This window comes from Hermetia illucens, chromosome 6, assembly GCF_905115235.1.
Source record: "Hermetia illucens chromosome 6, iHerIll2.2.curated.20191125, whole genome shotgun sequence".
NCBI lineage: Eukaryota > Metazoa > Arthropoda > Insecta > Diptera > Stratiomyidae > Hermetia > Hermetia illucens.
In genome coordinates this window covers 79,379,240-79,397,397 of record NC_051854.1, presented here as the reverse complement: position 1 = coordinate 79,397,397, position 18,158 = coordinate 79,379,240, and the positions used below count along the sequence as shown (strand labels likewise).

Sequence of the window (18,158 nt, the reverse complement as noted above, 5' to 3'; positions counted from 1 at the left end):
GTATGAAATTCAGGGAATCCTGAATTCGCCATCCACTTGATGTCGAACTAAACCAAATGGGGACAAACTTTCTATTACTGTTTTTGATCTACTTACCCCTCTGTTTTGTGCTTGCACCCAATTTTTAAAAAGGGCACAGGCAAATTATCAGCAGCTGCCTTACCTCTACCCTAGGAGCACCATGACCGAAGCGGTTACTAGATGCCTTTCGCTTCCTTAAAGACGACGTTGCAACAAACAGTAGGTGAGTCATGGAAGTCTATAAACACACACATACACTTTTATGAAAATGGAAGGCGCAATCCTTTAAGCCGGATGATTATGAGCAGACAAAAAGCACATTGCATAAAATAATCATACTTAGTTTGTTAGCTCGACTAATAGAAGGTTGCATTTCGGGGAAAGAAGCGACGGTGGGCTACAGCGCGTCAGCCACACCTATGCGTCACCGGTCGCGGTTATCTGAAATGCCCTTCAGAACCCACCACGATTTCCTGCGACTTAAACTACTAATAAAAAGTTTTCTGGTCAAAGTTAACGTTCTTCAAAAAGTTTGCCAATTTGTCCCACTTTTCGACTTTTCTGCCAAAATCCCTTTGTTTTTGTTGTGACTGATGGTCAGTTAAGTCCTTGAGCGTTTTACGTGAGCATCTGTCTGAAAGACTTAATCCCAGGGTACTCTACGGACACGGATTGATTTTATGACCACAGTCAGAGCCCCACTTTGACAAGCAACAACGGTACCAGTCTATACCAAGTGCATGGCTTAGCATTCATACTGGTGAATGCAAGAATTACCTAAATCTCTACCGAACTATGGAGTACGGCACCCGTGCTGATACGCAACACCACGTCGAGGCCCGAAGGTCTCTTCTCGCTTGAGCATAACCACAACCACCATGAAACTCCCACTAGGGGGGCCAACCACAAATAACGGAGCTGTCCTCACATACAACAGGAGTTGACCCGAAGTATGTGAGTCCAGGGGCTTTCCCGGTTCCCATGGTACCAGTATACCCCTGGTAAGGTTTCGTGACCTTCCTCAGGGATAGTCAACGATCCTTCATGGGTCGTTTACGATACGGGGAGTGGCGTCCCCGAAGTGCCCGAGCAAGTAGTTCTGACCCCCTAGCTGGCATAATACTTGCGTCCTAGGTAGTAGCCTCGAGAAAGTTTCACGGTGAAGAGCGAACTGCTAATGACCGATACACGCCGAGACACACTGGGAGTCCCCGGAGCCGTCGACAACTCCCTGTCGACGTCGATGGGGTGATGTGAGCCTAGCTCTGCCAAGGTGGTAGTTGTGGCGTGTATCAGGAGCCAGCCCCTTCGGGACCCTGGTCGGGTAGTGTGCATTGAACCGGTGTTAGTAGACCGCGTTGCCACGAGCGAGCGCTGATCCGTCCGTGAATTCCGGGATCAGCTAAGCGTAGGTCAGGCCTCAGGGAACTGGGGTAGGGGCTGTGTCCCCGAGGGTATACCCGTTCCTGACTATTGCGGCCCGCTCCCTTCCACACGATGCGCTGGTAAACAACTCAAATGGAGAAAAAAAACGAATAAAACGAGGAGATAGTGGAAATGGAGAGTGAGCTGGCTGCGTTTATTCGCAGCACGAAAATGCGCCGTTCGCCCCAGCGCCCAGCGCCCAGCGAAGGATGCAACAAGGGCTGAAATACCCGACGAGACATCGGGACGCGCAGACGGAGAGAAAGACTCGGAAAGTGATGCGGCACCTGCAACACAGATAGGAACCCAGACCATACCGCACAGTACTGTAATTGGGGAAAGAGGCACAGTGGAAACTGCCGAAACTAATAAAATGGTTTCGAATATAAGCCGAGTGGGAGGACTGTCGATGACTCTGGCGCAAACGGAAGAGGAAAGACTTGTTAAAAAATGCACGGCAGTTGTGAAGCACATGCGATCTTCGACGTTCCTTCAGAAAAACGTCGCTAAGGGGGTGAAAAACGGGCTAAAGGAACTGGAAGAGCTCCTGGACAGGATTTCATACTATAGGCGAACATGGAAAGTAAGACAAAATCCGCAGGAAGCAGAAACAACCGCGCTTCCCGAGGAGAACACCACGAGTACCAAACGGACCGCTGACAGTCCATTGCAGAGCGAACTTGGTAAAAAACGAAAGGAGGAAGGGACATCTGAAGGAGACTTCACTCAGGTACTCTCCAGGGCTGAAAAGAAGAAGGCGAAGAGGATCAAAAGACAACAACACGTCGCGCCATCAGAAAAACCTCTGCCTAAAACTAAGGCGGACACGAAGGACAGAGTGCCAAAAGAAAAGGTAGGGAGACAAAGGAGGACTAGACCGCCAGCTTTGCTTATTAAGCCGACGGAAGACAAGACTTTTGCGGAAGTCCTCAGCGAAACCGTTACAAAATCAAACCCGAAGACAACGGAGCGGAGGTGTCTTCCATACGTAAAAGGAAGGGTGGTGGAATCTTAGTCGAACTAGGCCCGAAGACTATAAATAAAGTCACGTTCTGTGATGCAGTCAAGGGGCTTCTAGGAGAAAAAGCTTTGGTTTCTAGCCTGGAACCCACGTGTGGTTTAGAAATCCGAGACCTTGACTGTCTCACAGAAAAGAACGAGGTAGAAGAGGCCATCAAACGCGAATGCCCGGAGGTAACCAATGTCCGGATTGGTATCACCTCCGCAAACTCCCGAGGCCAAAAACTCGCTGTGGTGGAGCAATACGCGAGGAAGCTTCTAAACAGCGGGAAAATAAGAATTGGATGGGTAGTGTGTAGGATACGAATTCGGGCCGCCCCAATCAAATGTTACCGATGTTTGGATTATGGGCACACATCTGCAAACTGTCGGGGACCTGACAGAAGGGCAACATGCCGTAAATGCGGTCAGGAAGGCCATAAAGCGAACAGCTGCAATGAAAAGGAAAGCTGCGTCCTATGCAGGGACCGTGGCGCGACTGATGAGAGCATTGCGCACACTGCGGGATCGGGGCGGTGTCCAGTTTTCAGAGCAGAACTGGAAAGAGCTAGGATACGGTCAACATGATTCGCATCCTACAAATCAATATGCACCGGAATGCAACCGCTCACGAGTTGCTAGCGCAGTTCGCTCCGGAGACCAAAGCTGATTTAGTACTCATCAGTGAGCAGTACCGAAACAAGGGCCCAGTTTCATGGCACCCAGACATATCAGCTACTGCTGCCATCTGGGTTCGGGACGGCACCCTCCTTGGGATTCTTGCCCAAGGCCGAGGGGACGGCTTTGTCTGGATTCGGTGTTCAGGGATAACGTTTTTTAGTGTCTATCTTACGCCGAATGAGACGATGCTGGACTTTCGTCGGAGGCTTGAGGCTTTGGACGCTATCGTAAGCACGGATGGGGGAATCCTGGTCGGGGATGACTTCAATGCTAGAGCACTTGAATGGCGCATGCCTCACACAGATTCCAGAGGGAAACGAATTCTGGAAATGGCGGCGAAAACAGGACTGGTAGTTCTAAACACCGGATCCACCCCAACGTTCCGGCGCCCGGGCTGCGAAGGAAGCATTCCAGACGTAACCTTCGCATCGGAACCACTGGTGTCGCTGGTGGACGGGTGGCGAGTTCTGGAAGACTTTTCGGCAAGTGACCACCAATACATTGTTTTCGAAGTGGTGGACACAAATTCTCGGTGTGCGCCACCCCAGCGATCTTTCTGTGTATGGAACGTCGCGAAAGTGAACACCGGGAAGTTTGTCGAAACTCTGGGAACAGGTGGGGCCACGCTGAAGAGTACTCCTTGGGGGCGGTGGCGCCGCTGCTGACACTGTCGTAAATTCAGTTATGAACCTGATAACGACGGTCTGCGGAGCCTCCATGCCCAGGAAGACATCGAGGCGCGGCAAACCTTCCATGCATTGGTGGACAGTGGAAATCGCAGAGCTCCGGAAGGAGTGTCGCAGGCTGCGCCGCTTAACACAACGTCTAGGCGACCGGGAGGAGGCATGTACCATAATGATGGAGTGCAAATCAGCCAAAAGGAGACTCCGCAGCGCAATAAACAAGAGCAAAGCTCGCTGCTGGCAAGATCTGATCGACGAGGTGAATGGGGATCCGTGGGGACTTGGTTACAAACTTGTAACCCGAAAAATCGGGGCTCTCTTCCCTGCACACCCCGTATGGGATGGTGACGTCGGCGCGGAGAACGCAGAGGACTGTCCACTTTTCTCTGTAAAAGAGTTGGAACAGGCAGTCCTCTCTATGAAAAACAAGAAGGCGCCAGGACCCGATGGTATTCCAGCAGAGGTGTACAAACTGGTATTCCAAAACCGGCCAGACCTACTGCTCGACGCATTCAACGCTTGCCTGAAAGAGGGAATTTTCCCTGCTCGTTGGAAAATTGTGAGGCTTGCGCTGATCCCTAAAGGGAAAGGCGACCCCGAAATGCCGTCTTCAAACCGCCCACTATGTATGCTTGACACTCCTGGGAAAGTGCTCGAAAAGCTCATCAGAAGACTCGCTGAAGCGATACGTACTGCCGAAGATTTATCTCCCCGGCAGTTTGGTTTTAGGGCAGGGAGATCGACAATTGATGCTGTCATGCAGGTCGTGGACGCCGTTCGACGAGCAGAGGCACATAGCCGCCGAACTCGACGGGTGGTGCTCCTCGTAACACTTGACGTCAGAAGCGCCTTCAATTCCGTAAGATGGAAAGACATTCTAGGCACACTAGACAATACCTTCAACGTGCCGAACTATCTCTTACGGATTTTGAGGGACTATTTGAGTAACCGCTCCCTGCTCTATGAAACACTAGAGGGTCAAAGGTGAATGGAGGTCACGTCGGGGTGTAGCACAGGGATCCATCCTAGGGCCGGACCTCTGGAACGCTACCTATGACAGTCTGCTTAAACTCGACATGCCAGAAGAGTCGCGCCTGGTCGGCTACGCAGATGATGTCGCAGCGCTTGTTGCTGGACGCACTGTCGAACAGGCGCAAAGCAGACTCGGCATATTGATGCGACGGGTAAGCGGATGGATGACTACTCATGGTTTCAACCTTGCACTGGAAAAAAACGAAGTAGTCATCCTGACTAAGAAGAGAATTCCGACTCTGCGACCCATATCGTTCGGCGAGTCGATAATCGAGTCAAAATCAACGGTAAAGTACCTCGGGTTGACTCTTGACTCAAAGATGAGCTCTTCCGAGCAAATCCAAGCAGCAGCGAACAAGGTTGCGGTTGGAGTTTCGGCGTTAAGTAGGCTAATGGCAAACATTGGGGTCCTACGTCTAATAGGCGACGTCTCCTGATGAGCTCAACGCAGTCTGCCCTGCTCTACGGCGCAGAGGTATGGGCTGGCGCTCTTAACAAGGAGGTATATCGTAGACGCCTCGCGCATGTACAGAGACGGGGAGCTTTACGGGTGGCGTCTGCGTACCGCACAGTCTCTGAACCGGCCGTGATGGTGATCGCGGGAGTTATCGCCGTTGCCCTTCTTGCTAGGTAGCGTCAGGCCATATACAAGCGCAAGGGAGATGAGCCAAGGGAGATGGTTGCTCGCGAAGAACGGCAACACACTCTAGACGAGTGGCAGCTCTCTTGGCAAAATGAAACTAGAGGCAGATGGACTGCGCGGCTCATCGGCAACTTAGGTGCGTGGCTGAATTGGAAGCATGGTGAGACTGACTATTTCCTTACCCAATTTTTAAGTGGGCATGGAAATTTTCAGTCTTACCTGCACAAAATTGAAAAGGCGCATTCTCCGGATTGTGTGTTTTGCAATAGAGTTGTGGACGATGCCCACCACACTTTTTTTTCTTGTGGAAGGTGGGATGGGGTTCGTCAGCAGCTCTATTTAAACACAGGGGATCTCTCTCCAGACAACATTGTGGAAAAGATGCTGAGGACTGCTGACAGCTGGAACCGTGTTGGCCATTACGTTCGGGCCCTTCTCGTTGCTAAGAAGATAGAACTCGACCGGTGGAGGAGCCGGATGGCAGGGGGTTCCTTGAACTGACAGTTCCCTTCCTCCTCTCCCCTCCCGTTGGTAAAAGGACTTCCTTGATTTGAAGGCTCCGCAAGGCGGGAGAGCTCGGGGGCTGGCCCAAAGTAATGTGACAAACGGTTCCAGGCTAGCTCTCTGACGATGGGGAGGTGTTTAGTTGGTAGTCCGACGACGTACCGAATCGGGAGTCAACACTGTGTGCGTAAATGCATTCACCTACCCTACCCCAAAAAAAAAAAAAGCTTTCGTGACCAATTTGCCACTTCAGATGAGTCCCCGTGCAGACTCGGGTCTGATCGCCCTGATTAGGCCTTTGGAGCATTCGCCTACTGAATCACGGCCGGCAAACCAAAGTGATTACAGCGTCTCCCTGTGCCACCACTATGGAGGTTCTCCTCGGCCACTTGGTTTTGGTTTGGCCGATAGGGTGGCCGCTCCATCCTCGCCGCCACCTCTGAGCACCCTCACTGATGGTCAGGAATATCACTTCTAAAGCCATAGTAAGCTGCTTTCATGAGTCGCACCGTCATGAACCTTACCACTTTTGGACCCCACGTTGGGCGCCATTTGCAATAAGTGTGAATACCCACTGTAGGTCGTTTGCCCGAGCATTCCTTCGTTACAAAATTCTAATATTAAATATATGCGCTACTTTCCAAGAATTAGTCCTTTGTCGGAGGGATGTTCCTTGTAACATTCAATTTTCTCTCCATGATTAAATGGGTTCGATATGTTCAATGGAAGTATCTTAGTGACAATTCCAGCATTCTATAGCATCAGAACGTGACCCTCCTATGCATACCAAATGAACGGAGCAAACTTACTGTAGAATATAATATATAGTATAGGACATAACCGCTTTCTAATATCGCTTTTAGAATTACAAATAATGCATACAATATTCTTTAAAAATTCGACTCTACCAAAACCAGTTGACTGCATTCGGTATTAACGTAAATAGGAGCCAAAGATATCGAGGAAAAACCAAAAGATTCTCTCAATTTTGGCTTAAGATACTACAACTGCGGTATTGTTGCCTGTTCAATTTCCTATTCATACATAGTAATCACTAAGAGATGGTGTTCCACATTATATCTTAAATCGATATGTAAAGAATCCAGCCTGAGATACACTAGCTCCTCCGACCAATGATGCAGACTCACTCCTCAGTTCAGTGTTCAAAGTTCACAACACCATTATGCTCCGCCAGACACATTTCAATATCGTTGTGTAACGATGTTGCCCCCATTTCGTATACCGCATTCTATACTAATTATGCAAAACATGGCCCACATCCGCTACATGCTCATTGGAAATTCTAAATCACTCACGCTTCACCCCACATTAGTGCTGGATGCTTCTGTTTATGTTTTATGTATGTCGCTGGAAATTTCCGAGCTAATATGAGCATGCAAAGTTGCTGTACAATCAAAACTTTCCAGCTTCCGTTCAAAGATCCCTAACTTTTGCGTAGGTTTCCACGGGTATCACAAAAGGATTCATAGCTTCAAGTGTTTGAAGATAGTTTTGTAGTGACTACGTGATATGTCCTGTGTATTGCAGGCTACAAACGTGTCGAGGGAAGACCTTTGTATGATGGCTTATTAGTTACGCTTACTTACATATGTGACGTGCTAATTGCAGAAGTTTCATGATTTGAATAAACGTACTTTTCGAAGCGTAATATGTATGTCATACGTTTTCCGTAAATTCCAACAACAGATCATAATTTATGTACGCTTCTAGCGAGGGCTCGTGCAACTTCGCATTAATTACTGACTCTGCCTGCGAAGTGAGTACGTAGGTATATGCGAAGTAAACAAATGTGCTTTGCTGTCTTAATAAATGAAAAAATGCAACCCACACCCACCCTCTCAAATCTCAAGCTTTCACCTGTTAACAAGGACCTTCCAATACGCAGCAGCTGGTGGTGTACACAAAGGGACCAGTGATAGTGACCATCATGTAGAAATCACTAGCATGCTGTGTGATAAAAGTGATTCGTACAGGAACAGGCCAGGAAAGGACCATAATTGGACTCAGCCCAATTATTTTATTTCGTTACAAAGGGCCACATCACCAAACCACTGCAATCACAATGTGCTTCATGAATGAGTTTGAGGTCCTCAACTTGTGGTGCGGTGGGCTCCGTCTCACTATAAATGTAGAAAAACCAAAGAAGAGTGAATCAAATGAACTACTTCACTTCCTGGTATAAATTACAACACGAAATTGAATAGGAGCAAAGTTGACTGCTGTCACGATTATTAACGTTGTTTGATTTCCCACCCCCGCCCCCCAAGTGCGCATCTTTCTTATGAATTTGTGATTCCACAGGGGTACCTACGGTTCGTTCTCCATTTAGAAACCCGGTGAAAACCGCTGTTAACCTGGCTGTATGCATAACTCGGAGTGGGTGTCCAATTCTCTACCTCAGATACCCTCACACGTCGATAGCGATCCTTGGGTGGCTTTTGACATGGGGGGTGGAATGCCCGAGGTGCAGAGCTCGTAATTCTGACCCCCCAGCTGACAGAATACATGCGTCTTAAGTAGTAGCTACGAATGATCACTACACACAACTCTTTATCGACATCGAGGGGGTGGTGTGAGCCTAGCTCTGCCTTTCTTTTTTGAGGAGGTGGAAACCTTTAAAAAAACTGGTCTGGACACACCAGTGTGTGGGATTTTTACCCATTAAAACCATTCCCGCCTCCCTCCATGCCCCGCGGAATCACCCTCAGGTATTATGTCACGGGGTAGAGTCAGCTCATTCTGGCTTAATCACCTTTCTTCTATGCGTAGCGTACGTAAAACGCGGTCACCGTTTTTCTCCTCTCCCCTGCCTTTCGCAGTTTATTTTAGATAGATGTGATCATGCAGTTGACCGCATCCCAATTCTCTTGATGTGCTAGCATTTTCAGCACCACATTTTCTGGCACCAGCACCTCTCCTAGAGTCTCCTCAAGATTCTTCTTTTCTTCCCCGAATCTCGGACAGGGAAAGAATGGGGACTCCATCACAATTTGGACAATCGGGTGAGGCCTCTCATTTAAACATGTGCAGGTATTGGTGATATCCTCCGTGCCCCGTGAGAAACTGGGTGAGGTTATAATTGATCTGCATATAATTATAATTAATCTAACTGTGTCGTCTCTTCAACCACTCCTTGATGGCAGGAATGAGCCTGTGAGTCCACCGACCCTTTCCCGAGCGTTCCCACCGCTTTTGCCATCTATTTATGGATCTCTCCCTCTCAGCGTCCTTCGTCTGCGATAAGGGAGAGACTGGCTTCGCATTGTATATATTCGCCATCTCACCTGCCAAGATGTCAATCGGCGTCATTCCAGAGATAACGAATGATGCGTCATCTGAGACAGTCCTGAAGGCAGTTTGTTAGTGTTAACAGATATCCGCAACACCTCGCTCCAAACTGGGGTCGCGTAGAGTATGATTGAGGTCACCACCCTGGCTAGAAGCAACCTAGAGGTATGCCGTCGCCCTTTCACGTTCGGCATCATCCTCGCCATATTAGCAGTGGACGATTTATCGCAAACATACTGCACGTGTTGCCTATAACTGAGCTTCCTGTCTATCACCACCTCCAAGTATTCGATGTTCAGCTTGGAACTGATGATATGATTCCCGTTTCTAATACAGGCGTAATTTCTCTTCCGGCGCTTAGTGATGAAGACCGCTTCTGTTTTTTCGTCCGCAAGTGTCAGACCAGAGCTCTCTAGTCAACTTTTAACAGCGTTGGTTGCCTCGCTCGAATATAACTCAGCATCGTCGAGATTCTTTGCGACAATAACCAGCGCTATGTCGTCAGCGTAACCTGTCACTGTGGCTTCCCTCGGAAGGGGAAGATTAAATACATCGTAATACACGATGCTCCACAGTAGTGGGCCCAATACGGAGCCCTGCAGGACACCCGCGGAAACAAGGTACTCCTGAGGTCCGTCATCAGTGTCATACCAGATCCTCCTTTCAGTGAAATAACTATAGACGATAGCAGCGAGATAACCAGGAATACCAATCTTCGCTAGGCATTTGTGTTTTATCATAGATTCCAATTGGCCGAATTGAATGCATTTTTCACATCCAGGGTTACTACCGCGCATTATTCGCTGGTACTACCCTTTCCGTGGATTGCATCATGCCAGATCAGCCATCAATGGCTGCCGATCTGAAAGGCGGCCTTGGCTCTCAACAACCGGGAGTAATCTATTATAGATTACCCGCTCTGACATTTTCCCCGCAGTGTCCAAAAGACATATGGGTCGGTATGAGGATGGTGGAGGAGGTGGAGGTGTACCACGCTTAGGCAGAAGTACTAACTTCTGCCGCTTCCATGCCGCCCATTCCCTCGGACATGCACGCATCGAAGAACTCAGCAAACATGTTCGGCCTGGACTTGATGGCAAGCTTAAGGGCATTATACCGTCTAGGCCCGGCGCTTTATTGTCTCCTATTCTACCGCAGATCTCCAGCAGTTCGTCTCTGATGGCTGACGGGATTGCCGCCACATTCAGAAGTAGTTGGAATGTGTCGGTGCTCTCCTCTTGCTGGGGGAATAACCCCTGGATAGTCTTTTCAAGAAGAGGGTGGGACACGTGATCTGCGGAAATAAACGGTTTCTGAATCGTCCCATCACGATTCTATAAGCACATTCGCACGGGTTTACGTCCGCTTTTAAGCAAAGCTCGTTACAGCATTTCCTCTTGCTTCGCTGGATCGCAAGCTTCAGGGTTTTGCGGCCCCTGATCAGCTCTACCTACCGCTCTCTGAACCGCTCTTCTCGCTTGTTGGCAGGCTGAGCGAAGGCTGGCCGATTCACCATTGTGCTAGTAGTTTAGACTTCTACTGGGGAATGTACCTCCTAGACATGGACGCGTCACATGCTTCGGCGATGCATTTGGCCACATGGATGGCTCTTTCCGTAGAGGCGGCTGCTTTATAAGGTTGACCTAACCACACAGCTATGAAGGTCCGCTCATCCAACGTTTTTGCAGACCAGCCTGAAATCTTTTTCGGTTTCGGGCATGGTGGGTCTTTACCCTGTGACTGGATACATGTCTCCATGGAGATTACCTAGTGATCACTGTGAGTGTAGCGTTTGCTGACGTATCAGGACATACCACGCGCCACCGCAGGGCTGACAGAGGTCAGATCTACAACCAAGCCTGACCCCCTTTCTGAAAAATGTTTACAGCACCTTTGCTAGTCAAAACTATGTCCATCTGTGCAAAAGCTTCTAATAGAAGGCGCCTGCATACAGTACGAACTGACCACCTTCGAAATAAGGAGTCGACGGCTCGTTTTTGGACCACCTATATTTCGCAACCAGTGTTACATGCCTTAGTTGCTGCACCCTCCACATGCAATTTGAAATTTAACCTCCGGTCAATCATTACACCTAAGTACTTAAGTGCAGGCTTGGAATGAATTGTTTGCGTTATAACTTTGATCTTCATGAAACTGCACTTTCTCCGCTTGGTAATAAGTACTACTTCCGTCTTATGTTCTGCGAGCTGTAGACTAGCATTCTCTAACCAGGATTCAATCTCATAGACTGCTTCATTTGCATAAAGCTCAACTTCTTCGAGAAGGCGTGCAACAACCGTCAAACCAATGTCGTTCGCGAAACCAATGGAGGTCACACCAGTAGGAAGGTCTAGCGTCAATACTCCGTTATACATAATAATCTACAAGAGGACAGACCCTTCTCGCACTTCGCATGTCGTTTGGCACGATTTCTTTCCTTCATCTGATTCGCAGCACAGAATCCTATCGATTAGGAAGTCGGCAAAAATACGCACCAGGTACTTCGATACGCCCAATTTGATTAGGGACTCAAATATCTTGCTCCATCTAGCGGAATTGAAGGCATTCTTCACATCGCGTGTAATCACTGCACAACATTTGCCCTCGTCAAGTGCGGTCTTAGCTGTGTTAGCTACTGGGACAAATGCATCCTCTTTCGAAAACCGAGCTGATTCCTTTTTGGCAATTCAAATTAATCTGTTATAAATTACTCGTTTGAATAGTTTGCTAGTATTATTTACAAGGCATATCGGCCTGTAGGACGAAGCTTCACCCAAAGGTTTGTTTGGCTTGGGGATTAGTATTAATTTTTGCTTCTTCCATTGTATAGGAAATGCTCCTTTTTTAAGGCATGTGCTGAACGCCTTGGCAAACATATTTGGAGCTATTTTCACTGAGGCCTTGAGAGCTTCATAGAGGATGCTATCCAAGCCAGGTGCTTTATTGCAAACAATTTGATTCGTACCATAGGAACTTCGGTGGTGTCTATCTCGACAGTGGGAAGGTTAGCGGTACTCGCATTCTGTGGGAAAAGATCCGTTACTATTTCATTAAGCAGAGTAGGGCAAGAAATTGGTGGGGAGCGTCTGGCTTTGACTGCTTCAGGCTCTGTCTGTTTTTCTTTCAGATGAATGTCTGGGTGTGACCTAAACATCAGACAGATGTCTGTTTGATGTCTGATGCAGTCTGAGGCAGCCCAAGACGTTGTTCGACGCCAAGCAGAAGTTATATTTATAATAGTGTTACTAAGCAATATTCTGTCCGATCGTTCCCAGTGGGCGATAGCCAATCTGTCACGTCGTGTCGCTCCCAGTGGGCGATAGCAAAACTGTCGTGTCGTGTCGTGTCGATCCCAGAGGGCGCGCTCCTTAAATCGACGATCTGTTTTGCTGTGGGGATGGAAGTAGCTTTAATGTCCAATTACAGGTTCCTAACAGTGAGACAAGTGGGGCAGAGGTGGTCTAAATGTGAGATCCACTATTATGGGTGTCTCGCGATTGATACCTAATAATGGGTCGCTTTTTAGAACTGGAAGATCGCAATCAACTGAGTTACCTTTCCGTTGGCTTAATTCAAAATTTAGGATAACGTCGTTACTCTGGATTTTACTTTATTGGATATTGCCTATCATGAATTTGGTAATCCGGTCGATTTGCGCGACAATTAAACGCATGAAGACAGGCCTGCAAAGAGACAAGCTCCTTTCGCTATTTGAATGTTGGAGGCTGGGTCAGTGTCTTGTGAAAGCAACATACATATTATTGTCCTAGTGAAAATATACTAACACCGATCCAATCTTTCTATTTCTTTCTAGAACGAGCTCATGGGTGCATGAATCCAGCTAGTCGAAGAGCCAGCTCTCGAGGGATCATACCACGTGCTAAAGTGAAAACTGTGAAAATGACAATTGTGATAGTCATAGTGTTCGTACTATGTTGGTCACCTTACATCATTTTCGATTTACTCCAAGTTTTCGGTCAAATACCGCGGACGCAGACCAACATTGCAATAGCAACATTCATACAGAGCTTAGCTCCGCTCAATTCGGCTGCCAACCCCTTAATCTACTGTTTATTTTCCACGCAAGTGTGTAGAGCATTGAAGTAAGTATGGATATGTGCATGCCAAACAGCAGGAATTTGTGTATTTTAGATGATTTTCCAGTACACAATTACATATTCTATTGGGTATTTAAATAATGACAAACTCTACATTATTTGTTTATGTTGCCAGCTTTCGGATATCCATAATTAATTAGAAAGGTAGAAGGGAAACTCTTTCCAGTTTCTAAATTTAACCAATCACATGTAGCGTCCAAATATTAACACCCATTCCACCGCAGTCCCAATTAACAAATCGAAACGTGAAAATAGGTCGTAATATTGTCTTTTCCAGGCGGATACCGCCGTTCCGATGGCTCCTGGAAACCTGCTGTTGCTGCTGCTGTAAATCTCAACGGGGACGAAATTCAACAGGTAATCGGTGCACGGATTCAGCAAGGAATCGCCTGCATAACAGCTATGACTCCATGCGAACACTAACCACTTCCTTGACGGTATCACGTCGCTCCACGAACAATTGTATGCGTCCAGCGCGAGTGGTAATCGTGGACAGGAAAAATATCCTGGCCATGTCGGAGGTATGATAGTTGCTGAACTAACTTTGATAGCCGTCAGGGTTACTTGCTAGACTAGCTAGCTAAAGGGGTGAAACGTGTAAGTGGATGTGTGTAGAACGTACGTTTGTAGGTGTGCAGCAGAGGTAACAACTGCTTTATTTTATAGAATGTATTCCGTGTTGTGTTTATTCAAGTGTATATACAAATATTTGGATAGTTCGAGAATATTTACTGTACTTAAATATGGTTTTTACTAGACTTTTGTACGCTCAATGTCACTTATACGGTTTGTATCTGAAACGAGTTAGCGTAATCTTAAGATTTATATACATAAATGTGCCAAATAACTATTCAAGTGCAAAGAACACAATATGTAGTCTATGTAGGGATGAATCGGTTTTTGGAAATTTGTAATATTTCGGGATCATTTTTAAATAACCAACACCTGATATTTTTCTGTGTACCTCAATAGATAGGATGGCTACTGGTTTATTTTTGATTTACAGAATTCCTTCTACATAAACGAATGAGGTTACTTGTATGTCCCATAATTACAGGTGGTGTATGTAATATAGCAAAAGCGATATCACCACAAAGTGTAATATCACCCTGTCATCACCGAATGCAATCCAAATATCACGACATTACTTAGCATTACCACATCACTTAACCTCACAACATCACCGCATCACCACCCAGTAGAGAATTGATAAGTAATGTCGGTGCCGATATGATATCACATTACAATATCATATCACACTATAAATACACTAAGCATCACCGAGTAAAATAGGAATGTATCCTCCGATACATCGCACCGTTCTTTTTAGTACTAGTGACGGTGGCGCCTGTCGAGTGGCAATGCCTACTACTGCTTCTGAATCTGGTAGTGTTATGGTTCCCTGTTCTCTCGTCTGGCTTTTGCCTGAAAAATGATTTGGAGTTTTGATACAATAACTTTTAATTCTCATGATTCTTTGCAACCCCGAATAAAGGAAAAGAAAATATATATTTTTCTTATGCTTCTAAGTGGAAAGTAGTGCTCGTTCAATAGTCATGATGCCATCCTCGTTGTATGTTAATAATGTAAAATATAGTATATGGGATTTTGCTTTTTTCCACAGTTGCATGAAATTTTCATACCCCATTCATACCTACTTGACGCTACCGTATATTTAAAAGCATAAGCAGGCCAAATATATCTCTAGCGATAAGTGATATTTCATAATATCGGCTGCCGGCAATCTTGATGATATATCATATGTTCAATTTTTTTTTTTTGTGGTTAGAGAGGTGAAATACTTTTATGCACCAAGTGCCGGACTCCTGTCTCAAACATACTGCCGATTAAAATACACATCATTGCCTGTAGGACACTTACCCAGAACCATTTGACACATTATATCAAGCCATGCCTATCCAGCATAGGAGCATCTTTTTTTTCTTCAGCCTTTGTCCCGTCCACAAACGGGGTCATCTAGTCGTGATCGGTTTCGCAATTTGGCTCTATCGAATACCTGGTCTGGGTACAATCTCGAGGCTTTCCCCGTCCAGCGTCGTTTCGGGCTGCCCTTCTTCGATGTTCAGACCAATCTTGGCAAGTGAATTCTCGTTAGTACGAATTGCGGAACCATACCATCGAAGAGTCCTCTCTTGCAATTTTTCTACGATCGGTACAACCCCATAACTGTCGCGAATATCCTCATTTCGGGTGTGATCAAAACGTGTCACGCCACTAGTCCAATGTAATATCTTCGTCTCCATTACCGCAAGACGTCGTTCATTGTCTTTTATAGTCGACCAACACTCAGAACCATAAAGGGCGACTGGACGGACGACTTTGCGGTAAATTTTCGATTTGAGACGTTCATTGATAATCTTGACCAAAATGAACACCAGTTGCAGAATGTCGCTTTATCCAGGTTGTGTTAATGCATGAAGAAATTTCATAATGCAGTTCTCCATTGGCTGATAGCGTTTACCCGAGGAACATAATCCCGTGGTTCAAGGAACCAGCTACCCTCTCACCGCTTGTATCTATATATTTTCTCGGAGACGGTTGAAGCGATTCACATCAAATTTGGTGGAAAGGTGGGAACTGTGAACATTCACATATACAGTGCGCTATATAATTCTACATCGAATTTTATGGGGGTCCAAAAGGGGGGTAGAAATTTCTTTTCATCAAATATAGTCATGCGGGTTATCAAATGAAAGGTCTCGATTAGTATTTCCGAAGCTGGTCTTAATTTTGATTGAAGGGTCCAACTTCCGATTTTCCGACTTGTTTTGCCTTCATAATGCCTTAAGTGGAAGATGTTACAATGCCCATCATTACCACAATTTGGGTGTTACGAGACTGCTGATACCCTTCCGCCGACATGCGATGGCGAAAGTGCTCCAAACTTCCGCGGAAGAAAAAGTTGTGACAGACATCACTTACACATCCTCGCAGTAATGCAGTCAGACGATGGAGATTTCCCAATTGTGTGCAAGTAAGACTGCAAATCCGATAAGCAGCTAAGTTTCGTATCTATCATTATACCGAGGCATTTCACCGGCGACTTCTACAAGACCATGATTTCACCAATCTAAATAGGGAAGAACGTTAGAGACCTTTCCTTGGTCAAGAGACCATATGCGATTCATCAGGTATCTCGAGTCGTAGCAGACTACCGTATGAAGCATCTCAGAGTTTCGAGCCTAGGAAAACTCCCAGTGCCGCTTCAGCTATTATTCTCGTTCTGCGCTGTCCTTTTTGGGTTTCCTAGAGCAGTGTGCAGCCCTTTAAATAGTCCCTTAATATCCGCAAAAGACAGCCTGGAATAAGCAAAACTTTTTTCGAGCGCCTTGAGCGTGTCGCACTGCCTTGCACAATTGAAGGAGAACCACATTGTGTGCCTCAGCTAACCTCACCGGCTGGACTACTTCCGCAGTCGCATCAACTGTGGATCGTCCCGCTCTAAAATCATATTGTTTTGGTGAGGAGTATTCCATAGCATACACAGCGTAAGTCAATCTTTGCTTGGCGAGCTTCCCAAGAAGTTTCCTAGCTGTGTCCTTCATATTGAGAGAGCGATACACTGACGGCGTCTCGAGGTCGCCTTTGCCTTTGCAATCTTTCAACGGGAATGAAAAATGCCCGCTATAAAACATGCATTAAATGCAGTAAGTAGAAATTCCGACTTATACTTGAATAACAGATAAGCTTCATTACACTGAGAATAATATCCCATCCTGGCGCCTTTTGCCCTTCATTACATCGCATTTTCCAGTTCGTTTACGGCGAAGAGTGGGCATTCCTCAGTACTTTTTCTCTCATCGGCAACATCAACTCGGATGAGGTTCACAGAAAAAAGTGTTATTCATAACCAACTTACAGTTCTGCTGATGTCAGTCATTCGCTCCTGCCAGCAGCGTGCATTCTGTCACTTCAAAGGAAATGTCCCAGACGCGAGAACATCATATTGGAAGGTTCTATTTGTCTCTTCGAAAGAAATTTGGTGGTGATTACTGGTCATGAAATATTCCAATATCTTCCATTGTTGTACCACTATGGACTCCGTAGCAAAGGGCACAACAGGAATGGTGTCATCGCAACGAGGGCGTCGGAATATCGAGGTGGTACCGATTTTTAGAATAATAAGTCATACGTAAGTGTCCTGGCGGCCAGCTTTCCGGCTTTAAAATCTCCTTCAACTAGAACCATCCTATCCGTATTTCGAATCAAGTACTAAAAGACGCTAAACCTATTCTCAAAACCGGACACGGATATTTCCGAAAAGCAAGTCTTCATTTTGTGCTTGGGTTCGCCACGCCACACTTGTAATACAAAGTGCTGCTTTCTTGCCCTTGGGAAGCTAACGCACGATACCCGTAGGCCGAGCACTGAAAATAACGGGTGGAAACGGTCCTTCACCTTCTCCTGCTAGTGACCTCCCTCATCTTTATTTTCCACCTCTGGAGTTTCCAAATGTAACTTCCACCTTGAGATTGCTTACATCCGGGTATCCCTTTCCTCCACCTCTTCTTTATTCGTGAGATAGTCCAGATCTTATTTCGACGGTCCACATGAGTTTCAAGTGTTGGAAACCGCTACTTTCGAGCCCAGAATCTTCGGGGCTCTCCGTCAGTTTTCTTAATGTCTTCCCCAGCATGTTTCGGCTTAGCATTATTACGGATTTCTGGAAAAACTTCCGCGAAAGGTCTCCCTTCGTTGAGCTTGAATGTACTCTGGCCGTGG

General features: G+C 46.6%; 1 protein-coding gene across 1 annotated transcript in view; it reads left to right on the top strand.

Moving 5' to 3' along the window:
* Positions 1-15,415, top strand: part of LOC119660055 (cardioacceleratory peptide receptor) — a 35,661-nt gene extending 20,246 nt beyond the window's left edge. Inside the window, exons 5-6 of the mRNA XM_038068434.1 lie at positions 13,112-13,400; positions 13,693-15,415. Of these exons, the coding sequence (XP_037924362.1) occupies positions 13,112-13,400; positions 13,693-13,942 (539 nt within the window). The 3' untranslated portion in view covers positions 13,943-15,415. The remainder of the gene's footprint in view (positions 1-13,111; positions 13,401-13,692) is intronic.
* The last annotated feature ends 2,743 nt before the right edge of the window (positions 15,416-18,158 follow it).